A 25,630-nucleotide genomic window follows, 5' to 3' on the forward strand; every position below is an offset into this window, starting at 1 on the left:
TGCTGAACACTTGCTCCTCATTGGCCCACAGACAGTTTAATGCCAGATGTATCTTATCCCTCTGTACCACAGAGCTTTAAGTGGCGTAAAAAATATTCTGCTTTCAACCAGAGGAAGCCTGGTCTTCATCAAGACATCTTATTTTAGATTATGCATCTGTTTGCATGTCCAGGTGATGGTGAGGGACCGGGACAAACCGTTGCTGATCATGCAGGGACACAGCGAGGGCGAGCTCTGGGCGCTAGACGTTCACCCCAAAAAACCTTTGGCTGTGACCGGCAGTGACGACCGCTCCGTCAGGTCAATACAGGCATGGATGGATGAATGGACGGGCCTAGCACGCCCAGGGTCAGGAGGCCAGAGGGTCAGGGAGCCCCTGGCCATCTGCGAAATATTCTCAAAACAGACACAAAACCACCAGAGAGACTCAATCTCCTGTGGTTACTGTTTCTGTTCACCTCCAGCATCTGCTCACTGTTTATTTTCAGTGTTTCAGGAGTTTCCTGTGGGACCAATTATACATGACAACACATAGTCAGCTGAACACAGGTGGTGATGGAAACAGAAGTGGGGAAGTGCTTCCTCACCCCTCCTGTTTTTGTTTGGCTGATGCTTTGCTGCTTCTCTGTTTCCAGCACAGCACATATGCAGTTTACTGTAGTAACATTCACAGATTTACCTGGACTCTGGGGGCATGTTCAGTGGCAGAAATGGAAATTAAGGAAAAAATCATGTTTGTTTCTGTGTTGTCTTTTTCAAGACGTACTGTAAATCCAAAAGGTTTTAAGGGTGTATCCACACACGACAGGCTCCCGTCAACACTGCCACTGTTTTCGCTCTCTCTGCTTACTCTTGGACCAGAAACGTAGGAGTTTTAAAGCCAATACTGATGCACACCTTGTGTGGTTTCTGGAGTCAGAGCTACTTTCAGAGGTTTTGTGGATACGAGCCTGGCTCTGTCAATCTCAGTCTACAGCTGAAGCATTACAGGTTCTGGGAAGGCTACAGGTCATTAAGTTAGAGTCTAGCTGTATCTGACGGTGTGTGTGTGTGTGTGTGTGTCAGGTTGTGGAGTCTGGTGGATCATGCCCTCATCGCTCGCTGTAACATGGAGGAGGCAGTGCGGAGTGTGGCGTTCAGTGTGGACGGATCCCAGCTGGCTCTGGGCATGAAGGATGGATCCTTCACTGTGCTGAGAGTCAGGTAACACCCACACGTCCACAGACATGTCAGCCGTGCACTGAGAAATACAAACATTAGCTGAATTACAATCTGAACTTGGTTTGTTGTGAGTGGCATTAACAGGACGCTTTCTCTACCTGACCCAGAGACATGACGGAGGTCGTTCACATCAAAGACAGGAAGGAGGTGATACATGAGATGAAGTTTTCTCCAGACGGAGCGCACCTCGCTGTCGGGTCCAATGACGGACTGGTGGACGTCTACGCTGTCGCCCAGAGATACAAGAAGGTAGGGACTTAGTGGACAGGCAGAGGTCGACCACCAAGATCCCGTTAACATGCTTCAGGTGTGATAGCTGTTGCTATAAAAAAAAAAATTGTCTGAGATACAGATTTAGCCAAAAATAAGTACTCCTTATACATCAACTACAGAAGTTTAGAAGCTCTCTGCTGTAACTCTTTATTTCACTCTGTTTGTCTGCAGGTAGGAGAATGCAGTAAATCCTCCAGCTTCATCACACACCTGGACTGGTCTGTAGACAGCAAACTCCTGCAGACCAACAACGGAGCTGGAGAGCGGCTCTTCTACCGAATGCCCAGTGAGTGTAATGTTTAAAGAATTTCATAGGATTAGGAGTCTAACAGGATTAACAGTCTGACTCATTTAGTCTTTCATAGCTACATGGTTTTTAGGTACGTATCAGGTGATTCAGTGACGGTGCTGTGTCTAAGGATTCAGATCGCTTGGACTACAAGAAAGCATGTCTTCACGCTTTGACTTTTTTCTCAAAATACTTGAACTAATTATCAGAGTTATGAGAATAAAGCCTACATTTCAAGAAAACAAGTCCTAATTATAAGAAGGAAAATGATGAGATTTTTAGTTTAATACTCCACCATGAGAGGCGTCTGTGTGCCCAGATGGTTTCATGCTGCTCACACAGCCAGTAGTTTTCCACACAGCAGCAGGACATGAGCTGGTGAGGAGCTGGAGGTGTGTCACGTCTCATCGCTGCCGGATGGATTTACAACTTAACCACTGGCAACTAAATGACCCCATCTTGATTTGTAGATTAAATTTTGAGGATTGATGGCGATCAGTGCTCACCTCAGTCACAAATAGGTTGTGTTTCATGTGAGTCCGAGTCTGACATCTTAATGTGAAGCGACAGCAGCATTAGGAAACTTTGTGTTGGCATTAGCAAATCATATTACAAGCAGTGACACTTGATAACAGGCTGTAGTGTTCCCTATTAAAATAATGTAGGAACTGTCTTTAGATGTCAGAGCAAACCACAAACACACACACAGGGCTGCAGGACACTGTTCACTGTCTACACAAACACAAAACCAGCTCTGCTTTGACTGAGAGCAGCTGTGGAAGATTAAAATCCACACATTCCCTTTGCTTGCTTTTACAAGACATTATTGGTGATAAAACTTTGCTGAATTACAGTTTTCAGTAGCATCTGCAGAGAAATAACCTAGCGCCTTCTTATTCACACACTGTTCTCATCTTTCTCCCTCCCTCTGCTGCAGTGGGGAAGTCGGTCGTCAGTAAGGAGGAGGTGAAAGGTCAGCGCTGGGCATCCTGGAGTGGTGTCCTGGGCCCCGAGGTCAGCGGCATCTGGCCTAAGTATTCTGATGAAACTGAGATCAACGCCGTAGCTGCCAATCATGCCGCCGCCGTGCTTGTTACCGGAGACGACCACGGCCTTGTTAAGCTCTACCGCTTCCCCTGTCTGAGGAAAGGTCTCTAGCTTTTCTTTCTCTGTTGCTTTCTGCCTTGTCTTTTTGTTGTCAACTGAGAGTTGTGTCTGTTCTGAAAGGTGCCAAATTCAAGAAGTACATCGGCCATTCGGCCCACGTGACCAACGTTCGCTGGTCACATGACCTGCAGTGGGTGCTGACCACAGGTGGAGCTGATCACACCCTCTTCCAGTGGAGGTTTCTGCCAGAGTCGGTCATGAATGGAGGACTGGACATCAACACACAAGGTAGGGCAACAGGGCAGAGTGAAGGAGATCAGAGCCATCTGTTGGATGCAGGAGTCTTTGTGGAAATCCCTGAGGTCCTGTAAGGGTTTCAAGGTTTCTGGACTCTTTGGAGGTCCTCTTAAACATGCCAAGGGTCTTGTCAGTGGTTCCAGGTTCTCCTCCTGGCTGTAGAGGTCTTGGTGGGAGTGCCATTGCTTCAGTATTTGACAGGTTGCCTTGAGTAAGGTGTAGCATCCCTCGGGAGTTCCAAGCAGGGCTACACCAGTATACAGTACTGCGCAATATCAGGATACTATGTTAGCCGCTAAGTACTGTAATACGTGTACAAGAGATTGCAGTGGGTAATTAAGTATGCTTTAGGGGTCACTGGGAAAGTTCCAAAGATCCCTGAGGTACATCTAGGGTTTTAGAAGTGTCAGAAGTCCTTGTCAGCTACAAGAATCCTTTGAATGAGTTCCAGATTTCCTGAGTTGGCCTTAGGAGTTCATGTGAGTTCTGAGGTCCTGATGCAGTTCCAGCTTTTCTTGTTGGTGTTCTTAATCAGCCAAATTGAAGCCAAGATGAACACGGTAAGTACGGGAGGTCAGATTTGAACTAATAAGTAGCTCTACAGTGTAATGAACAGTGTGGGTAGATGTCTGAACGTTGGTCTAGATGATTGAACAGAACTTGTCTGTGTCTCCTCTGCAGACAGTCATGGAGACTCCAACAGTGAGGAGTCTGACAGCGACGTGTCAGACGTCCCGGAGCTCGACTCCGACCTTGAGCAGGAAACGCAGATCAGCTATGACCGCCAGGTACGACCTACCTGACAGGCATGACTCTCTGGGTTGTTTCCACGAGGACCCGTGGCCCCTGAGCGAGGCAGCGAACCCTCAGCTGCTCTGGAGTGGCTTCACACGCTGCTGAGTGTGTTTTAATGGACGCTGCACTCTATCAGCTTCTCATTCTTATTCCCATCAGCCAGAGCGCGGCAGGGCTCTGGGCTGTTGCCATGGTGATAATGAAACACGCCTTATCTCCTCCGCCAGCCGCAGCCCGGCACATGTCCCTGCAGCTACCATGAGCTCATTGCTACACGTGCCGCAATAATGTGGTGTTTGGAGATAAGAGTTCAAAGAGTGTGTGTGTGTGTGTGTGTGTGTGTGTGTGTGAGAGAGACAGAAAGAAAAATGTGTGTTTAGATTTGTCAGTGGTAAGAGAAAGTGTTTGAGTTAAGACATTTTTCCCATCGCACTCACCCAGGAGGAAGAAGAACATGTTTCTTTTTACAGTAGAGAGAAAACAGGAGAGGTTGTGAAGAAGGTCTAGTCACAGCTCTAGAAATGTTCGGTTTTGTAAATGAAAAGCAGAGAGAGAGTGGAGCGCTGCCAGTCCCAAAGCTCCTGGGAGCAAAGCCTCTTTCTGTGAAGCTCTCAGGCAGCTGAAACACACCGACTCACCCTTGGCAGAATAATTTGCATGAAAAATGAGCAGGCGTATTCTCTGCAGAGTGTGTTCACTTTCATTTTCTCTAATAAACTCAGCCATATTTCTAGATAAGAGTTGCACCATCCAAAGTGGGTTGGATGCCGTATCTGCTAATCAGACCAGGTTTTCCTCAAGACATTTTCCAATTGCCTATGACGCCAACATTGTTTTGTGTGGGAACTACTGTTCCCATAATGCTTTGGAGGAGGACTTGAGCCCCATTTTCTAGCCTTTTTTTTTTTTTTTTTTTTTTTTTGGGCCCACCCCGGAAATTTTTTGTTTTTGTAGCTGAATTAGCTCTTAGCAGCTCCTGTTTGCACTGTATTATGGATGAACCGTCACTGGATTAGTTGAACTCTCAGGCTTTCAGAGTTTTGGTGTGTTAATGAGGTTTTTTTCCTGTGACTTCTAAGTGGCTTTGTGGATGTTGACTGTGATGTACAGGGACGTTATTTTCTGTGTGGTCAGGTCTGACTGATTCACAGAAAGAGTGGAGATTTTGGTGAAGTGTATGGCAGTAGGTTGCTGGAGGAGAAGGAGGGCAGAGGCGATTTCTGCAGACCCCTCACACCCTGGACACAAACTGTCAGAGCTCCTCCCCTCTGGACAGCGCTACAGGTCACTGTGCACTAAGACACCCAGACACAAGGACAGTTTCTTCCCCTGGGCCTTCACTCTGATCAACACTTAACCTGTGGCCGTGTAACAGGACGACAACCCTCGGTGTATTACCTTGGAAATATACCTTTGTATATATCTGTCTGAAAACTCCATCTAGACTGTGTGTATACACATGTATTTTATATTTATGAGCTTTTTATTTTATTTCCTAATGCACATTCCTTCTGTCCTGGAGTCAATTTCCTTGTGTGCTCAACACACCAGACCGACAAAGCTGATTCTGATCCTGATCTGTGTGCACCTGAATCGTTCTGCTCCACAGACGATGATGGTCCCTTTTGATTTGCTCTAGTGCCACCCTCAGGACAAGCTGCGTTTTTAGTGCCACAGCTGATGAGGCAGTTGTGTAACGTGAATGTTTCCGTGTATGTGTTTTGCAGGTGTATAAAGAGGACCTGCCTCAGCTGCGTCAGCAGAGCAGAGAGAAGAAACAGCAGGTTGGCTCTCTGAAGAGGCAGAGAGGACCAGACCAAGGCCTCCGGCTGCAGTTTGTTCATGGGTAACACCTCAGCTCGTCAGCGTGTATAAAACCCCCTCAGACATGAACCTCATTACATAAATGCAGTGGCAGTTTTACATGTTGGCCTCATTCTGAAAAAGTCCCTGTTACATAAAACTCAGCAGTCATATGAGGTTGGTCGGTTTTATCGTGGAGCCGTTCTGAGGTGAACGCTGTCAGAAAAGGCTCAGTAATCACAGCCGTGAAAGGAGCCGTTCAGATCCACTTTGTTGGTAACTGTGACACTTCTCTGTGCAGATACCGTGGTTACGACTGCAGGAGCAACCTGTTCTACACGCAGGGAGGGGAGGTGGTGTACCACGTGGCTGCGGTGGGCGTGGTCTACAGTCGGCAGCTGCACAGCCAGCGCTTCTACCTCGGGCATGATGACGACATCCTGAGCCTCAGCATCCACCCGCTGAAGGACTACGCTGCTACGGGACAGGTTCACACAGCGCCACGCATGTGCTCTAACTGACCATGATGAGAAGTATATGTTAAAGTGCCCACTGTTTGTGTGCAGGTGGGGAGGGACCCGGCCATCCATGTGTGGGACATCCAGACACTGAAGTGCCTCTCGCTGCTGAAGGGATTTCACCAGAGAGGAGTGTGTGCTCTGGACTTCTCAGGTACCCTGTGTGTGCATGTCTGTCTCTGGGAGGACTGGTGTGGCTTCCAGGCCTTGAGACTGAGAATGTTCGTATGCGTGTTTGCTAGACTGCCGTGGTGAACATGGTTAGCTTTACCTGCTAAACATTGGGGCGGTCATCTCTGGCTGCTGCACCACCCTCCGCAGCAGCACATCTGGTGTGGTGATCAGCACAGTACAGCTCATGTCACTCCACTATTAATGGCTCGTCTGTAATAGTGGCCACTAGCACAGTACCCACCTGCAGACATCTCTGATTCAGGTGTAGGAGGCTTTTCGCTGACTACGTTTAGCAGATGAGTGCCTAGTCCTGCTGTCACCGAGTGCTGTTGTGGTTCGGACTGGACTTCATTTGTATGCTGCTTTGGACAAAAGCATCAAATGAGCAAATGGTAATGTAAAGGATGGGCCAACAGAGCTGCTAGCTAACACAAAGTCCTGATCTGGGGAGCACACGTGATAAAATGGCTGTTTTTGTGGGATTACATCAAAAACTATTGGTGCAGGCTTTGTGATGTGCATCACACAGTGCAGGTATTTGTTGTTACTCTAGTTATTTACTCACAAAAATGACACAAATCCCAGAAAATGGACAACCTGGAGTGAATCAGTAAAGGTACTTTAACATCTACTCAGGAGAAGTTGTTAGATAGTTTTTATGTTTTCCCTGCAGCTGATGGAAAGAGTCTGGTGTCAGTGGGAGTCGATGACGCACATTCGATCGTAGTCTGGGACTGGAAGAGAGGAGAGAAACTCGCTACTGCCAGGTACTGTGAAAAGTACGACTAATACTTCTCTAAACTAAAAGCGGGCGTTTATAACTGCTACTTACTATACTCACTGCTGCGATTGTAACTCCTCTTCAGATACTCACTAATGCTGATACCACAGGTATTACTATTAGTAGTACTTCTGCTCCTACTTGTATCATTACCTCCATCATTACCACTGCTCCCACACAAGTACTGTTACTACAGCCAGCACTAGTACCAGGTGGTATTTTGTTACTGCTTGTTATAGCAGTGGATGTGTGGTAACTGACCGCCACAACTACTGCTGCAACAGTTACCATTAGTCCTACACTGATGTCACTACTCCCAGTACTAGTACAACTACTACTGATGCAACTAACTTTGGCTGTTTCTACTACTTTGCTACTAGTCAGATTGCAGTGGAAGCCAAAGTACGTTTCCTGTGAGAGTCTTTATCGTGCATGAAGCTGCGTCTCTTTTCTGCAGGGGTCATAAGGAGAAGATATTTGTGGTGAAGTGTAATCCCATGCTGATGGACAGACTGGTCACTGTGGGAATCAAACACATCAAATTCTGGCAGCATGCAGGTAAAACCGGAGGAAGGTCGGATTCAGTCAAACATAGATCCTCATTACTGTAGTAGTTTTTGTGCCACGTGTAGTTTGCCACTTAATGTTTTCTGGCATTGAACCTGCCATTTGTGTTACATTTATTTCCCCACCTGTTCACCGTAAAGTCATTTATACTCTGGGGTCGTCTGCTGACCTTTAGCTGCTGCAACAGCAGCGTTCCACAACAAATGAATCTGACGTAGCCAGATGTGCAGCCAGGTGTTCTGAAAACTACAGGAAGTGAGTTGTTGTAGTTTGACCTGGTGATGAGCTTCCACAGTTCTGTAAAAGGTCATACTCCTCCTGTGAGGTACTGTTTACCCCAGGCACATGTGAATGTGCACATGATGCATATGTTTGTAGATTCAGTGCGACTTACTCCTTCCAAAGACAGAATTACATCCCTGATCAGGTAGTTTAGTAAGGCTTCGTCTGACTGACTGCGTCTCTCTCTGCCTGCTAGGTGGCGGTCTGACCTTCCGGCGCGGTGTATTCAGGAGTGTCGGCCGGCCGGAGACCATGATGTCGGTGTGTTACGGCCGCAGTGAGGCGCTGGTCTTCTCCGGCGCCACCACTGGAGACGTTTACATCTGGAAGGAACCGCTACTGCTGAAAACGGTCAAAGCCCACGACGGCCCGGTGTTCGCCATGTTCTCCCTCGACAAGGTGAGGAGGGCAGGGCTGAAGGTTTAGAGCCCAGCGGCCTGGATCTGTGATCTTAGCCTGTTGGTCACCTCCCAGAGCTCGCAGGCAGACCTGCCCCTTTTCATCACAGCACTGTCTAACAATTATTAGACTTTTATGATATTTTATTACTTTAAATCAAACTTTATTCAACTTCTGGTCTGTGTCATATCGTCATCTCTAAATTAGAGACTAACTTATGGATTGACTGTAAATATGTAACATGAGGTCGCAGGTCAGAGATCAAGGTCAGTGACTAACCTCTGTCCTATTTCCCTGATTCGGACTGGTTGTTGGAGGCGTACAGCCATAAAGCAGTAATTCTAGCTCAATTTAAAGTGGCTGGAATTCAGCATAATGTCAGCTGTCGTCTCTGTGCACAGTTCCTACATAATGTGTGTGTGTGTGCGTTGAGTCAGTGCGGTGTTCAGAGGACGACAGGTGTCGATTAAACAGAGCGACTGCTGCTCCAGACCATCCTCCTCAGCGTGTGTGTGCGTCGCACTCGGCCTCAGTCATGTTGAACATGAGCGTCGGCTAAATGCCCAAACAGACGTGTCATCTGTGTCTCTGCCTCTTCCTCTCTGTTCTTTCTTCACCTCGCTGTCTTCATTCAGCGTCTGTCTCACTGTGTAGCAGGGTTTACAGACAGACTGCCAGGAGAGTCTGGATTTACCAAAAACTCCTTTAAATCCAGAATCTCATTTCTTTGTTAGCTCATGTTTAACATGGTTTTACAGTATCTCTTCAACCTGTTTCTCTGTTAAACCTGTTTTTTTACCTTTTCACAATAACTCCTGATGCCCACTTTTTAAGAGCCTGTGTTTTGTAATAGTTTACCATCAGCAGTGTTCATGGTGGAATCTAATATTTACAGCTCAGAGTTACACTGAAATAAAAAGGCTGTAAAAAGACAGTGAGTGTAAATCTTCAGAGGAGACGGAGTCACGTGGAACATGTCTGAAGATCTCAGCAGGAGGACGAGGCAGAAGTCTTGTCAGGAGAAGAAGGAGGGAAGGAAGGATGTGACACTGAGGGAAAACAGGAGTGGGAGGAATCTTGACATGTTTGTTTCTGTTTTCCTGAATTAATGTGTCACATGGTTTGGCCCCTACTTATTTATCTTTAACTATTAATAAGTCAGTCAAAGTAATTAAATCAAGTGTGTTCAGGGCTTTGTGACGGGCGGGAAGGACGGCGTGGTGGAGCTGTGGGATGACATGTTCGACCGCTGTCTGAAGACGTACGCCATCAAGAGAGCGGCTCTGTCCCCGGACTCTAAAGGTACACGCGCACACACACACAGTACAACGCCACTCAGTATGCCCTGGTCGGTACCTCTACCATGTGACGTAGCCATAAGTTCTGCCAAGTTAATCCAGCTTTACTGATTTTTGGCCAAAGCTCAGGAGGATGAAGCCAATTAATGTGCGACTGTGTGACTCTAATGAAAGGCCGTGTTTCTCATTTTAATGAACACAGACTCTATTTTAAATGTATCTGGGATTTTATTCAGTAGGTTCTGCTGTCTGGTTTTATGCTGCTGTGTATGTGTGCAAAACATTAATATTTACTGATTATACACTACAGTCACCATCATTTACTGTAATGGGCTGTTTGCAAATATGTTTTCAGTAAAGTGCAGAATTGCCCTTGAATTAAACAGAATGAAGTGTAAATATGCAAAGCAAGTGGATATTGCAAATATGTTGAATTAAACAGAATGAAGTGTAAATAAGTCATTTACACTGTGCTTATGGCTGTGTTGGAGTGGCCAAGACAGACAGAATTAGACGAGTCCAGGACCACGACCTTCACACAACGCGGTGAAGAAGCAGGAACCAGACGACATACTTGTTAAAGATGTTGTTACTGTGGCAGAGAGACACACTGCTGTACAGCTGCACCTTGTGGCTGAGTCTCGCTCTGTTTTAGTGAAAACTGGAAAGATAAAGCTGAGTTTATTGTCATTTCATAGCTGTACCCACTTCTCCTCTAGGATCATAATTTACAGTACCTGAGTACATTTACTCCAGTGCTGGACTTCACTCCATGTCAGAGACGAACCGTGTACTTCTTACCACACTACATGTATCTCGACTACGTGATTACTGACAGTTAAATTCCGTTGTGATGACTGGTGTGTGTGTGCGCAGGCCTGTTGCTGGAGGACAACCCGTCAATCAGGGCCATCACTCTGGGTCACGGCCACATCCTGGTGGGAACCAAAAACGGAGAGGTTCTGGAGATTGACAAGACTGGGCCCATGACCCTGCTGGTGCAGGTATACTGGGAGTGTGCATGTATTGAATTTGTAACCATATTTGTGAGGACACTGTGGCCCCTTCGAAGGGCCGTTTGAGGGTTCAGACCTGGTTTTAGGTTCAAGAGAAAACCAGGTTTAGGTTAGCGTCGGGGTCGGGTTAGATGTTTAGCTGTGATGGTTAGGGGATGCAGTATGCCAGTGAGTGCGGCCAGCGTGTGGGTACATGGTTGTGAAGACATGGAGGTGGGTCTTGTGTGTGTGTGTGTGTGTGTGTGTGTGTGTGTGTGTGTGTGTGTGTGTGTGTGTGTGTGTGTGTGTGTGTGTGTGTGTGTGTGTACCTCAGGGACTCTATATAGTTAGTAGTCTGGTGTGACATCTGTTGCCATGGTGAGGAGAGCTGCCTGCTGCAGATCAGTAAGCAGTCACACACACACAGCATGTATTGAACGTTGTCGACACGCTTCTGTGTTGCTGAACACGTTTAGTCTGTGTGCTCTGGCTGCATGAAGGCTGGTGTTTGCTGATGTGGGTGTGTAGTGATGCATGCAGAGTGTGTGACGGTGTGTGCTATGGATGTCTGGTTAAGATGTAGTACTGGTATAGCTGTTGTGTAGTTACCGACAGGTTCAGGTGATTTTTAATGGTATGACAGCAGTACGACAACAGTATGACAAAGAGAAAGATGGGAGATGTTTTCTAAGTGTCAGCGTTGTGAATGCACTTACAGGTGATGGTGCAGTTTAACGTGAACAGTAGAAGTCAGTGCGAGTAAACCGTGTGAGGCTGCCGTCAGTTCCACCTAAAGCCTCACAGTTAGTTGTGTTACTGTTGTGTAGTCTGGTGTATCGGACACAGTCATTTTTCAACTGTCCTGGTTATGATTATAGAAAAACTCCATATGTGAAGCTAAGCAGAGGCCCTGAGAGGCTTCAGGCCCCCGGATCTCATCTGGCTTGTCTGCAGATGTCTTTAGGGACGTACACTAAATGTCTGTCTTCCTACTGTGTGTGTGTGTGTGTGTGTGTGTGTGCGTGCAGGGTCACATGGAGGGCGAGGTTTGGGGTCTGGCCCCACACCCCCTCCTCCCCATATGTGCCACCGTCAGCGATGATAAAACCCTGCGACTCTGGGAGACGTCAGCCAATCACCGCATGGTGGCCGTCCGCAAGCTGAAGAGAGGTCAGATAAAGGAGCAGACCGCCAGTTTTGTTTGTTTATTTATCTGGTTCCCCGTTAGCTTTTCCTTCAGTGGCTGCTGATCCTCCTGGGGCCCAAAAATGCACCATAAAGGATTTACAATATAAGGAGTATCCTAGGATATAATAACCAATGGTAGTGCTAATGCAAACATTATCAGGCCATTTCTATGAAAACGGAGTAGTGGCAGTAGGTGATCCTTTACCTGGCTGGGGCTGCAGACACTGAGGGCATCTCCTGATGAGCTGCTGTTGTCTAGCTTGGTTGGTACTGAATCATTATTCCATCGATGACTTTCATCGTTGTGTGCTCTTGTGGGTAAAATCAGCAGAGCAGCAGTGGGTTGACACTGATGTGGTTCAAAGTTTCCACCAAAGCACCAACGACTGTGTGAACCTCCCACAACACTACATAGATGCATAAAGCAGATTCAGGGTCCAGAAACGAGCGAGCTGAAGGTAGGCCCCTGTGTGTGCTGTCCAGGCGGTCGCTGCTGTGCCTTCTCTCCTGATGGGAAGGCCCTCGCGGTCGGTTTGAGCGACAGCAGCGTGTTGGTGGTGAACGCCGACACGTTGGAGGATCTGCTGAGTTTCCACCATCGCCGCGACGCCATCTCTGACATCCGCTTCTCCCCAGGTACGCCCACACTCATTAACACAGTCATCAGTTTGTCTCTGCTCAGACATATTCACTCATCCCCACTTGAATCTGACTCAGACTCAGGTAAATACCTGGCGGTGGCGTCACATGACGGCTTTGTGGACATCTACAACGTGCTGAGCAGTAAGAGAGTGGGGATCTGCAAAGGAGCGTCCAGTTACATCACACACATGGACTGGGACGCTCGAGGTAACACACAGTCCCGAGTCTTTACCTGCTGTTCAGGTGTTTTCTTGCTGTTCATTCATTGTGACGTCGGAGCATCTCTGTGCACGGTGGTGTATGAACAGTTTGTTTTTATGCTCCTCTGCTGGAGGGGGAACATTTCTCTGAGCTCATCTTCAATCTCACTGTAACACCTGGACGTACCTGGGGGGTTTGTGACATCACAGCTGCTGTAGTTTGGATCCACACGGTGGTGTAACAGTAGAAGACGTAGAGGTGGACCGCTGTAGCAGTCAACAGTGGTTGTTTAGTTTTTCTTACCTATTCACACTGTAAACTTTTAAGGTGTTAAGTTTCTTTCCCGTGTGTGTGTATGTATGTGTGCGTGTGTGTGTGTGTGTGTGTGTGTGTGTTACAGGTAAGCTGCTGCAGGTGAACACAGGAGCCAAAGAGCAACTTTTCTTTGAAGCCCCGAGAGGAAAAAGACAAACCATCAGAAACTCTGAGGTCAGTGTGTGTGTGTGTGTGTGGCCGACCATTTCCACAAGTTGAGCATCACGTGAGGTGGGAAATAAAACTCCTGCCGTACTCCTGTATTTTAACTCATCTTTCCAGACATATTTTAGCCGAGGAGAAATCACAGGCTATAGTCTGAGACAGAGATGGATTGTCAGCGGGACAGAGACAAACACGTCTCCAGGGGGCGCTGGGGAGTTGGAAGGGAACCAAAGATACTGAGGGAGGAGAATTAAATTCAAATATGGCTTTATAACTCACACAGACATGACCCACTTCCACTTCCTGAGGCTCTCATCATCTCTGACGTCCATCCAGAACAAACCTCCTGCAGAACCTGCCTGAGAATCCTCCTGTTTTTAAGTTTCCTTCAGTGTCACAGTGATGCAGCGAGAGCTGTGTGCACGTCCATGGGGCCACTGCTCAGTCTGCTGCTGGTGGTGGGGACACTTTGACTAGACCTGAACCAGTATAGGATAAAAATGGGTGAACACCCCTGATGGGGTTTAACAGGCTCCTGCTCTCCTGATGGTTTTTGGATTTAAACGACAGTAGCAGCGCCCGGTTCACAAAAGCCACTGTGGCTGGAATTATTACAGGGTGGGGGTGTGCTCTGGATAAGTCAGTGAACAGCACAGGTAACGTTCAGCCTCCTGTAGAGAGACAAACCCTGGCTCAGGGTCCCAGGTTCCTGGTTCTCTTTCTGTCTCTATCTTATTCTTGTGTGACTGTGTGTTTTCTGTTCTGTGTATGTGTGTGCACAGCTGGAGCGGCTGGAGTGGTCCAGCTGGACGTGCGTCCTGGGTTCGAGCTGTGAGGGAATCTGGCCGACGCACAGCGACATCACCGACATCAACGCTGTGTCGCTCAGCAGAGACCGAACGCTGCTCGCCACTGGAGACGACTTCGGCTTCCTCAAGCTGTTCAGCTACCCCGTCAGGGTACGGCACACACACACTCTACAGTGTCGGGGTCCGTCTGCACCAGTTCTGCCCTTTGATCCAGTTTAGAGGTTCTGGTTCTTTACTTCTGCCTCTTTACTTTTCCTCTGCAGGATTTTAAAGGGAAATCTTGTACATTTGACTTTGCTCCACAGAGTCACTGGTGTAAACAGGTGCGTTTCTTTTCTCCCTCCTTGCTCCAGGGACAGTACGCTCGTTTTAAGCGTTACGTGGGTCACAGCGCCCAGGTGACCAACATCCGCTGGGCCCAGGACGACTCCACCCTGCTGACAGTGGGCGGGGCCGACACTGCCCTAATGATCTGGGCGAGGGAGCAAGGGGGTGTGGTCGGCGGAGAGGCAGAGGGGTCTTTGATTCGTGACAACTGTCCACCTGTGGACAGCGAGGAGTCGGACGACGACATTGAGGAGGACGGAGGTGTGTGCTTGTGTATTTAATGATATTGTTATGACATGGTTCTGCACAGGCCTCGAACCAGAACCAGAACCTGAACCTGTGCCCACACCTTCAGACCCAGCAGTGGTGGTGCTGAATAGAGCGGCAACAATTAGTCGCAGCGGTGGAGAAAGCATCAAGATCCTTCAGTTAAAGATGTGAAGGTTATAAGAACAGCCAGCAGTCATGCCAGCCACAGAGGAGCTGTCTGCAGGTAAATGTCAGAAACAACAGCAGGCCGGATTGCAGCACTCATTGTGTGTTTGTGTGTGTGTGTGTGTGTGTGTTTAAAGGCTACGACAGTGATGTTGCCCGGGAGAAGGCGGTGGATTACACCACTAAGATGTATGCCATCAGCATCAGAGAGATGAGAGGGACCAAACCTCACCAGCAGCTGAAGGAGCTGTCTGCTGAGGAGAGGTATGCACACATACAATCACGCTCCGCACTGTAGCACGAGGCCCAGCGAGTCTGTCGGTTACTAACAGAAAAACAACTGAGGGTACAGAGCACTTTTCAGACGTTTACCTGACGTGCTGTTGAAACGTAAACAGAGGAAAATCCTTATTCTTAAGTCTTTTTCTGTCTCATATAAGTGAACCATGAAACCGTAAAGTCGAACATGTGTGTAGATTTGTGTGTAGACTGGCTCATGTTAAGTGAAGCGAACACAGTTGGTTCTGTCCCGTCAGACTGTTTCCTCTGGTGATTAACAGCTTTCAAACTCTGTAAAACATTTGCAGTGTGGCAACACTTTATTTTACAGGCCCGGTATATTCCAGTTAATTTCATGGAAGCTGGTGTTTAGCTGTAAATCACAAGGATATTTCCAAGGAAAACTGGTGCAGCTGTTCAATTTCTTATCGGTTACATGAAGCCATGGAGAAAGTAACTAACATGCTCCATAGTATTCAGAGTTCTGACGGCCCAGGGGAAGAAGCTGTGCTCATCGTATTCAAGTTTAAAATACGGTCGATTATGTAGCAGGGAAGTGAACAGTGGTTCAAAAACAAACAGGCCTGGAGTTTCCTAGAAAGACTGTGGGGTCTTTTTGTAATTTACAGCTAAACACCAGCAAATCTTTAGGAACATACTGTGGGGAAGAGTTTCCAGGATATTAGCTGTTACCTACAATTCAGAGCTTCAGAAACTGTGTGTGTGTGTGTGTGTGTGTGTGTGTGTGTTGCTGTTCTTGACATTTGCTGTGATGTCCCTTGAATTATTCTGCTTCATTGACTTTGTCGCACTGAGACTGTCTTTAGAAACTGGGCTGAAACTTTTCTCTGTGTTTTCATGAACGATTTGTCTTAGTGTGTGTCATCAGTGGTCGTTGTAACTGTGTGTTCCCAGTGATTGTTGGAGTGTGTGTGTGTGTGTGTGTGTGTGTGTGTGTGTGCTTCTTTAAATCAAACGGATGTTGTATCTCATGCATGCTCAGGCTTCTGCACGGTCCCGGGACCTTGTCACAGCTCAGTTTGCTGCATGTCGCCATGTTGCACATGCTAACAGATTATTATAACTATAACTGGTTATTATCACTTCAGTGTTGATGAGCGTTTCTCTTCAAAACACTTGGCAACAAAGGGCACCTCAGCGGTTCACATGCGTTCTGCAGGGACAAAACTAAAAGCTAACATTTAATTTGCCAAAACATGACTAACTGAACTACTAGGACCATGGGCACATATGACAGCCCACCTGCCTCCCCGTTGCCTGGTGTCCAAAGCTTATCCCTGTCCTTCCATTTTTGTTTATTTGCTGCTGAACATCACAAACTGGTGCTCATAGCCCACGCTAGAGAAATCCCCACTGATGAAGACGGCGCTGTGTGATTCAAACTTTCTGACAGCAACTCGTTACATCTGTTTACTTAACCGTCGTCATTAACTATCGACGACGATGACGTCTTGAAGGGTTGTCCCAGTTCACAGGGGAAGATCTCAGCCACTGCTCCTTGTAAATCTGTTTTGATGGTTAACTTAAAACGAGGGGTTGGGGTAAAAAAATAGGATTTGGGCCTTTCTAGTCATTTTGCATGTTTTTGTAGCAGTTTCATGTTTATACTTTTTCGATTGGCTTCCCAACAAGAAATGTAGTCACATCAGAGCTGTGCAAAGGTTCATGAGTCTCCCCAGGGCCTGTGCCTCTGTCCCCCCAGAAGCCCCATTATGGCTGTGACAGCTCATGAACATTTCCACACATCTGCCCAGCTCTGATTTGTTTATACAGCTAAGTGCACAACTTCTCGTCTTGACTCAGAAGCTGCAGCCAGATTTGCTGGCATAGTCACATGGGCTGCGTCAGCATCTGCTTGCTTGTTTCTGTCCGTCGGTGGTGCCCTTTCTTCCTGAGTGTTGCTGCTGCTCTCTGCCTTGCTCGTAGAAACTCTTAATATCTGTGTTGTGTTTTAACTTGCATTCCCCTGGAGGCAGGGCATTGTCAAGTAAGTACCACCTGATACCGACTGTGTGGATGACTTTCAGACAGGTCTGGTTCAGTTATATGTTCAGTATGCATTATTACAAAACCAGGTAAACAGTGTGTGGTGAGGCAGTTGATTTCCAAAATCCAGTCTGGGGGGGTGACGGTGGAAGAGAGTGAGGGTGAACATCCTGAGTAAGAGAGAAAACCGTACACTGGTGCGATTCTTAGGCTGAGTGCTGTGATAGTCATTCAGACCCTCTCTGGGAGATTGTGCTGAGTTGGTGGACTCTGTATGGTTTTGTGTGTTTGACATCTGGTGGTGACAGGAAAAATATTTTCTGTGTTAATTCTTCTAGTTCTTCTTATAACGATTATAAATTACATGAGTTCTTTCTTCTCTTCATCCTCTACTTCCTCTCATTTTAAATCAGTTGCAAAATGAAAGCCTCTCCTCCTCCCTTCTGTCGTAGCTCAGTCAAACCTGATTCAGTGTGACTTCCACTTCCTGAGGATATCATTACCTCTGTCCCTCCAGAACAAACCCCCATAGATCCACTGAGAAATCAAAGAACCTGAGAACCCTCCTGTTTTTAACTTGCTTCAGTGTCACAGTGATGCAGTGGCAGTTTTCTGTACACCCATGGGGACACTGCCAACATATTAGACTTCCCGTTCATATCCCCCAAAGAATTATGGGTATGGGGACAGGAACCCCTGCACTAAATCACCTGTGCAGATCCCTCCTGAGCAGTGTTGAAGTCAGTGTTGCTCCCAGATAAAAGCTGCCTGCAGCAGTGAGACCACATGTCCCCACCTCACCCCTGTTTGTTCCTGACTCCGGACTCTCAGGTTGCCTGTGCACGTTAGCCTGTTCACACAATTAGCCACACTAGCATGTTAGCTCAAAAATAGGAACAAGCACCTGTAGCATGGTAGCATTTTGTTAGCATGTAGCTAGAGCCCGCTTGGCTTGTCTGAGGCACGAGGCCTTTATATGTGTGCGTCTGAGCGAGTGTGCTCTCTGTATATGTGTGTGATTGTGTGTGCGTGTTTTCTAAAGCTTTGTACCTTGGTTCTGTCCCTCTGCTGTCCAGGGGATCCAGGTAACACCTGTCCACCTGTCGTCTGTTGCTGTTTGCCTCTTCATTGTGTGTGCATTTCTCACACTCCTGTCGACACTGCCTCACACTGTCCTGAGCTTACAGGTCATTTTTCAGGTCATCTATAAAGCTGCTGTATGTTTGTCAAAGTAACTGCACAGTAAGTTGTAACTACAGTGTGTTCAGTAGGAGAGGCTTTGTTTACTTAACATGTGACAGAAGGTCATAGGCCACTTTCTAACAGTTCATTACAGCCGGCCACAAGAAGAAACATCTGTTTGCATCTGTCCTGTCTGTCTCTACTAGATATAAACACATAAAGGCCTCGTCAGCCTGTGAGCTGTGTCTCTGCTGCTGCCATATTGGAGCAGGGTTTGGTTTTTGGTTGTTTAATGAAAAAGATCACATCACATTTCACAGATGTTATTTTAGAACATTTACTTTACTGTTTAAATTTATTTCTCTTATTTACTGTTAAGCTATTGTGGTATCAAAATTATCTCATGGCAGCCATTTTAGACTGCAGCAGGACAAAAGAATAAGCTTAGAAACTAATTTATCTTAAATATTGTATTCTAGAAATATCTGTCACTCCCTACGAAAGACAGTGCTTTGGTATGAAACTCCAGGATTTATTTTAAACAAGGTTGCTGTGTCATAAATACACTTCTGGTATCTGTAACAAACCAAACAGCTGGAAAATCTGTTGTGAATTCGGCAAGTTATGATGATTTAAAATACGAGCAAACCTGCCGTCACACGAGGTTTCCCTGTACCAACATGGCAGCAGCTCATGAGGAATCTGTGGGTTTCTATCTATGGCCTCTGCTGTCTGTCTGTGTGAGTTACAGTGCTGTCTGCAGGCTGACCATGCTGTCTCACTGACTGTTCCTCCACCTCTCTGTCTCACACTGGGATATCACTGACTGGTTGATTGATTATGTGATTAACTGATCTTCCAGGCCTCCGGTGAGTCGAGCAGCACCACAGCCGGAGAAGCTGCTGAAGAACAACGTGTCCAAGAAGAAAAAACTGGTGGAGGTATGTTTGTCTTTCTGTCTGTCTCTCAGCCTGTCTGTCCTTCCCCCTGTTCACCTGTCTGCCTCCGCCCTCTGCAGGACCTGGTTTTGGACCATGTGTTTGGTTTTCGGGGCTTCGACTGTCGTAACAACCTGCACTACCTCAACGAAGGCACTGAGATCGTCTACCACACTGCTGCCACCGCCATTGTCCACAGCCTCAGCACCGGTAACCATAGCAGCACATATGGACCCGCATGTTTTTCATGCTGCCTCACATATTTCCTCTTTTGTCTGTGGCCTCTAGTTAACGTACAGTAAAGGGACGCCTCAGTGTGTTACAAACAAACCAGAGTGATGTGTTTGCGTGTCCATCTGTACTGCAGGAATTCAGAGTTTCTACCTGGAGCACACTGACGACATCCTCTGTCTGACCGTCAATCAGCACCCAAAGTACAAAAACATCATTGCTACTGGACAGATCGGTACGCTCAGTGTATGTGAGGATGCCTGTTGCTCTTTCTGCATGGCAGCCTGTTTCTTTACTAAGTCGTCCTGCTTCTCTCGCCCCTGCTTCCTGCCTGCTTTACTTTGTTCCACTGAGAGAACACAAACAGGGTGAAGCTTAATATCACTGACAACATTGAGAGCAGTTAGCAGATGTACAGTACATTTTTATAAAAGTTTGAGTCTAACACACATGATGTAGCTTAGCCTCACTTAGGCAGCGAAGCTCAACCACAGATGTCTGTGTTTGCTGTCATGGCTGATGTTCACCTGTATGAAACGACTCACTGCAGGTTTCATGTTTTTGTTTTTGTGTGTATGTGTTTTGGCTGGCCTTATTTGTCTCCATCGCTCTCACAACACCTCAGGTGACATCAGTGAACTCCCAGGTAAAAACAGAAGCAACCTCACTGTCTCTCCCATCACGACAGACACTCTGAAACCCAGAGGCAACCTGCCGCACGAGTCCTAGGCTGTTGGCAGTAACTCAAGTGCTGTCTGTAGAAGTTCTAGTTGCATTGCAGCATCAGCGTAAACCAGAAAATGTGTCCTCCAGGCGTCTGCTGGTTTCACTTCTTGTCTCTAACGTTTACTCTTTATACTCTTATCAAAGCCCTTTCATTTTCCTCTGGTGATACATCTGAGAGCAGGGAGGTTTTTCTTGTTGGCCTTTAAGTACCTGTGGAAAATTCTGCAGATCTGGAGATTTCACAATGCAACCTTTTCCTTGCCAAGTTGGTGTAGACGCCGTTCTGGTTCTCAGGGTGTCTGAGAAATGCACTGATCCCTCTGCTCTGGTTTCCCCTAGTCACCCTCACATTTTGCTCCTATGTTTGTGACTTCTTCTCATGATATAATGAAGCCTAAGCCTGCATCCTGTCCCCTGGTGTCTGTGCAGGCAGCACTCCATTGATCCATGTGTGGGACGCGATGAGTAAACAGACTCTGTCCATCCTCCGCTGTCCTCACTCTAAAGGCGTCAGCTACATTAACTTCAGCGCCACAGGGAAGCTGCTGCTGTCCGTCGGGGTGGAACCTGAACACACCATCACTGTGTGGCGCTGGCAGGAAGGTCAGACCGACATCTGATTGATAACAAGCGCTCATTGAGGCGTCAGCAAGAAGGTTCTGGGTAGGAAGTAGGAAGCACGGTTGTTTCCTGCTTATTAGGAAGCAGTCATGCATAGGGTTGTTCAGTCCCACTGTTAATAAACGTATTTATAACATTTAAAGAAGTGGGAGCCTGGTGATGGTTGGCTCAGATCAACAGTAGTTAGTGCCACAAATACTCAGTAACTGTGTCTGCTTCAAAAACTGATACACCTTTGATGCAGCTCAGGAGGCCAGAGTCAGTCCAGGTGACGAGCTGTGAGCGGTCAAACACTGTAAAGATATTAATTTGGTCAGCACAGGACAAAATACCAAATGAAACGACAGCGTTGTCTCCACTGCAGGATCCAGGGTGTGCAGTAAAGCCGGACACCCGGACCGGATCTTCGTGGCGGAGTTCCGGCCAGACTCGGACTCTCAGTTTGTGTCGGTGGGAATCAAACATGTGAAGTTCTGGACGCTGGCGGGCGGTGCACTGATGTACAAGAAGGGTGTGGTGGGGACGGTGGAGGATGGCCGGATGCAGACGATGCTGTCTGTTGCCTTTGGTGCTGTGAGTTCACTGCTCATTTATTATTGTTCTTGTTTCAGTGGTGGAAAGTAACAAAGTACAAGTTCTGTACTGTTTGTACTTTACCTGAGTACTTCCACGTTCTCCTCCTTCATCCTGTGACTCCATGTCAGAGACAGACCATGTACTCTTTACTACACTACATGTACCTGATAACTTCAGGTCCAGAACCAGATGAATCAAACCAAACCCAGTAGAACCATCAGACTCTATTGATCCCAGTAGGAAATCCACCAGCTACCCAGCAGGATGGAAAGTACTTCCCAGTATAAGTATATAAGGTAGTTACCATCAGCTCCACCTTTACCAGCTGTAGCATTAAAGTGATGGACACAGTGGAGAAGCTGGCTTGTACGGAAGGAGGGCCGGGGCCACTAAATGTCCGTGTCCAGGGGCCTGTTGCCTCAGACCTGTCCCCTCCGGTAACAGAGAGGAGCACAGTTCAATAACCAGTAATGTTTTGAAGCTGATGTATTTGTTAATGTTGTGCGTTTGCAGAATAACCTGACATTCAGCGGAGCCGTTAACGGGGATGTGTACGTGTGGCGGGACCACTACCTGCTGAGGGTAGTGGCGAAGGCTCACACCGGGCCGGTCTTCACCATGTACACCACGCTGAGAGACGGACTCATCGTCACCGGCGGCAAGGAGAGGCCGTGAGTACCGCTCCAGCAGCTTCCAAACATCATCATGACATGAACAACAGTTTTCTTTTATTACAGAGCGTTTTATTGTTGTGCTTCTTCAGGGTTATAAGACAAACACTTTGTCACAGTTGAGACACTGAATTAAAACTACAGATTCATTGTTTTCCTTTATTTCCCCATTCTTGTTTTAGTCATTCATGCACCACGTCAGTGAGTTTAGCTTTAGGTTCCTTATGGGAGTGTAGTAAACAATGTAAAAAAACAAAACAAACAAGCTAATATTGGCGTTGTATATTGTCCATCGGCCGTTTTCAGCATCATTCTTTTTAAATCTCAATGAAAATAAGACAGAGTGTGTGCTGTTTGGTGACCTGGCAAACCTAACTGCTTCTAACCAGGGCCTGGCCCCTGGCTCGACGTCTGAAGTCAACTGTAAAAAAATCTAGGGGTGATGTTTGATGGCGACTTGAGGTTTGACAAGCAAATCAACTCAGTTGTGAAATCTAGCTTCTTCCTGAGACCTGAGACTGTTAAGCAAGATTTCTTTTAATGTTTCTGAGATTGCAGTCCATGCTTTTATCACTTCTAGACTTGACTATCACAAGGCTCTATACTATGGTGTTAACCATAGTATAGTCCCTCACTCGTCTCCAAATGGTGCAACACGCTGCTGCTTGTCTTTTGACAAGTACCAGGAAATTTGAGCATATAGCCCCGGTACTGGCTTCTCTCCACTGGCTTCCAGTCCATTTTAGAATTTAGAATTTAAGATGCTGATTTTTGTTTTTAAGGCTCTTAATGGTTTGGCTCCATTTTACCTCACTGAACTAGTACATCAGCACAAACCTACCAGGTCTCTCAGATCTTCAATCCAGTTTCTTTTAGAGGTTCCCAGGGTCAGATATAAACGCTGGGATGATTGTGCTTTTACTGTTGCAGCCCCTAAATGATGGAATAGTCCACCTTTTAATGTTGATCAGCTACTGACCTCAGTACTTTTAAATCATTGCTTAAAACTTATTTATTTGGCTTTTAATGCACAGTAGGGCCTGATTCATTCCTTTTAATTTTAATTTATTGAACGTGTGTCATCTGTGTATCTTGAGTTATTAGGCTGTTTTATTTTTGCACTGAACTTTTTATTCTATTTTAGTCATTTATTGTGGTTTTATTCTGCCATGTAAGATACTTTGGTCAACTGGATGTTGTTTTTAAAGTGCTATATAAATAAACTTGATTTGATTTGATAAGTGCGTCTGTGTCAGGACTAAGGAGGGCGGCGCCGTGAAGCTGTGGGACCAGGAGATGAAACGCTGTCGGGCGTTCCAGCTGGAGACAGGGCAGCAGGTGGAGTGTGTCCGATCAGTCTGCAGAGGCAAGGTGGGGACATTTGATTTTAATCTTCACCCTTCCATCTTCGCCATATGGCCTCCTCCACATCAGTCCTGTGTCTCCCTCAGGGTAAGATCCTGGTAGGGACGAAGGACGGGAAGATCATCGAGGTCGGTGAGAAGAACGCAGCGTCCAACCTGCTGCTGGACAGCCACGCTCGGGGAGGGATCTGGGGTCTGAGCGCTCACCCTGCTAAAGAGCTCTGCATCAGCGCCAGCGACGATGCCACCATCAGGATGTGGGACCTCACCGACAAGGTACAGACCGCGGCCGCTTCTCTCTGAAGTGCTCAAACACCGACTACTTCATTTTCTCAATGAATCCATTAAGCTTTTATTGTACATGACAGGTATGTCAAACCTGCAGCAACCTTTTGACCACTTGGTGGCAGCAGACACAGGATTGACAAATCATTACCTTTTAAGTTGATCAGTCTCTTATTTCCACCTCCAGCAGAAACAGGTCAACATGCTCCTCCATGCACAGTGTCCCCCCCGCCGTTCACTCTGGGTTTGGTCTCCACCATCTCCTGAGGGAAACCTTTGGAGTTCTAAATGCTCCACTGTGTTCACCAGCCGCTCTCTGGCTCTGTCTGCTGTTCACTGCTCAGCAGGTCGTAGACAGCAGCTGTTTAGAGCATCTCCTCTGAGAACAGCTGCTTCCTGCTGCGGCCCAGATCCTCGCCATAACAGGGTTTCTGCAGGTCCTTTAAAAAGTCTTAGAGTCTAAGATCCAGTGAACGGAATTTTAGGCCTTAAAGAGTCTTGAATACAAATTTTCTTCAAGCTGACTGATTGGGTTCAGGGCAAGCTGATTTTAAACTGACGGTGCTTCCATAATGCCGTGTTATGGACATGAAACTGCACTCGGTGGTCTGACAGAAAGTCTTAGTAAGGCCTAAAGTTCGCAGAGCGCAGTGGCAGTGAGGCCGGGCTGTGGTCGGCCTGCTGCTGCTGACTTCAGTGAAAACCTGTACATCTCTCTATACACTAATATTGGATGAGTGGTAAATCTCCTCTGTCTCCTTGTAGAAACTGTTGAACAAGGTGAGTGTCAGCCATGCAGCCCGATGTGTGAGCTACAGCACAGACGGGGAGATGCTGGCAGTGGGGATGAGGAATGGCGAGTTCCTTCTCCTCCTTGCCAACTCGCTCAAGATGTGGGCGAAGAAACGAGACCGCAGTGCCGCCATCCAGGACATCCGGTAGGAGAGGGACGGAAAGAAGATGTGCACTTCACAAACATTTCAAATTCATACAAATAAACATGAACCAAGTCCTGGAAATCTGACACGTCCACATCATCATGGTGTAAACAAAACAGGAAATGGACGTGTTTTCATCCTGCGTATCTTTCCAGGTGGAGTGAGGACACAGGATTTTGCGCTACATGTTAAGTGGGTGTTGCTGTGTGTGAACTCTGCAGGTTCAGTCCAGATCGGAGGCTGTTGGCGGTCGGTTCGGCAGAGAACACTGTGGACGTGTATGATGTTAGCGGAGGAGCGAGTCTGACCCGACTGGTTTACTGCAGCGACATCCCTGCTTTCATCCTGCAGCTGGACTTCTCTGCTGACAGCTGCTACATACAGGTACGCACGTATATACTGTGCACACACTGCTCTTATATGCAGGTACATAAACATATGTATCAGTGTTGTTGTACTTGAGTCCAGGATTCTGACTCAAGTCCAGATTTTAGGACTCGTGACTTGACTTGAGCACTGACTGCATTTGGACTTGGAGGTTGTTGAAGAGGACTCTGTTTGTAATAAGCTCTAACAATTTGACATAAGAGGTTATTAAAACCTGTCCATTCGCGCGCCATGCTGTGTCCGTGGTATCCACTCCCATCACGTGCACACTCCACCTTACTATAAATGATTTTCATGTGTCAAATAGCCGAGCAGTATGGTGATGCAATACACAGGACACTTTTGAATATTTTTCATAATTGGCTGTTTTTTTATTTTTATTTTTGCAGATTAGAGCACAGAGAGAAAAGTTCATGTAAATGGTTTGTTTTTATTTTAAAGGTAACTAATTTGATTTATTTATTCTTTCAAGCATGTAAAGACAGTTGATATGACAACACACATAATTTTACACATATCCAACAAATGCTAATCCAATATCAAT

At 46.9% G+C, this 25,630-nt stretch overlaps 1 protein-coding gene across 8 annotated transcripts in view; it reads left to right on the plus strand.

Annotated features, from left to right (window-relative positions):
- Positions 1 to 25,630, plus strand: part of LOC109951589 (echinoderm microtubule-associated protein-like 6) — a 54,562-nt gene that overhangs the window by 25,099 nt on the left and 3,833 nt on the right. For 4 of the 8 annotated variants that reach the window (XM_020586181.1, XM_020586175.1, XM_020586180.1 and 1 more), the window contains 35 exons: positions 173 to 300; positions 1,066 to 1,203; positions 1,329 to 1,470; positions 1,666 to 1,780; positions 2,721 to 2,933; positions 3,011 to 3,178; positions 3,869 to 3,975; positions 5,710 to 5,828; positions 6,087 to 6,273; positions 6,352 to 6,457; positions 7,151 to 7,244; positions 7,716 to 7,816; positions 8,304 to 8,506; positions 9,697 to 9,808; positions 10,681 to 10,808; positions 11,828 to 11,969; positions 12,471 to 12,623; positions 12,705 to 12,836; positions 13,231 to 13,319; positions 14,093 to 14,269; positions 14,473 to 14,707; positions 15,019 to 15,145; positions 17,154 to 17,168; positions 18,244 to 18,252; positions 19,212 to 19,290; positions 19,368 to 19,497; positions 19,655 to 19,753; positions 20,144 to 20,164; positions 20,674 to 20,847; positions 21,230 to 21,438; positions 21,955 to 22,112; positions 23,369 to 23,483; positions 23,564 to 23,752; positions 24,527 to 24,699; positions 24,921 to 25,083. In XM_020586181.1, the coding sequence (XP_020441837.1) occupies positions 173 to 300; positions 1,066 to 1,203; positions 1,329 to 1,470; positions 1,666 to 1,780; positions 2,721 to 2,933; positions 3,011 to 3,178; positions 3,869 to 3,975; positions 5,710 to 5,828; positions 6,087 to 6,273; positions 6,352 to 6,457; positions 7,151 to 7,244; positions 7,716 to 7,816; positions 8,304 to 8,506; positions 9,697 to 9,808; positions 10,681 to 10,808; positions 11,828 to 11,969; positions 12,471 to 12,623; positions 12,705 to 12,836; positions 13,231 to 13,319; positions 14,093 to 14,269; positions 14,473 to 14,707; positions 15,019 to 15,145; positions 17,154 to 17,168; positions 18,244 to 18,252; positions 19,212 to 19,290; positions 19,368 to 19,497; positions 19,655 to 19,753; positions 20,144 to 20,164; positions 20,674 to 20,847; positions 21,230 to 21,438; positions 21,955 to 22,112; positions 23,369 to 23,483; positions 23,564 to 23,752; positions 24,527 to 24,699; positions 24,921 to 25,083 (4,650 nt within the window). The remainder of the gene's footprint in view (positions 1 to 172; positions 301 to 1,065; positions 1,204 to 1,328; positions 1,471 to 1,665; positions 1,781 to 2,720; positions 2,934 to 3,010; positions 3,179 to 3,868; positions 3,976 to 5,709; positions 5,829 to 6,086; positions 6,274 to 6,351; positions 6,458 to 7,150; positions 7,245 to 7,715; positions 7,817 to 8,303; positions 8,507 to 9,696; positions 9,809 to 10,680; positions 10,809 to 11,827; positions 11,970 to 12,470; positions 12,624 to 12,704; positions 12,837 to 13,230; positions 13,320 to 14,092; positions 14,270 to 14,472; positions 14,708 to 15,018; positions 15,146 to 17,153; positions 17,169 to 18,243; positions 18,253 to 19,211; positions 19,291 to 19,367; positions 19,498 to 19,654; positions 19,754 to 20,143; positions 20,165 to 20,673; positions 20,848 to 21,229; positions 21,439 to 21,954; positions 22,113 to 23,368; positions 23,484 to 23,563; positions 23,753 to 24,526; positions 24,700 to 24,920; positions 25,084 to 25,630) is intronic. The other 4 variants (XM_020586177.1, XM_020586176.1, XM_020586178.1 and 1 more) reach the window with 4 other exon arrangements.

This window comes from Monopterus albus, unplaced genomic scaffold (genome assembly GCF_001952655.1).
Source record: "Monopterus albus unplaced genomic scaffold, M_albus_1.0 scaffold397.1, whole genome shotgun sequence".
Taxonomy (NCBI): domain Eukaryota; kingdom Metazoa; phylum Chordata; class Actinopteri; order Synbranchiformes; family Synbranchidae; genus Monopterus; species Monopterus albus.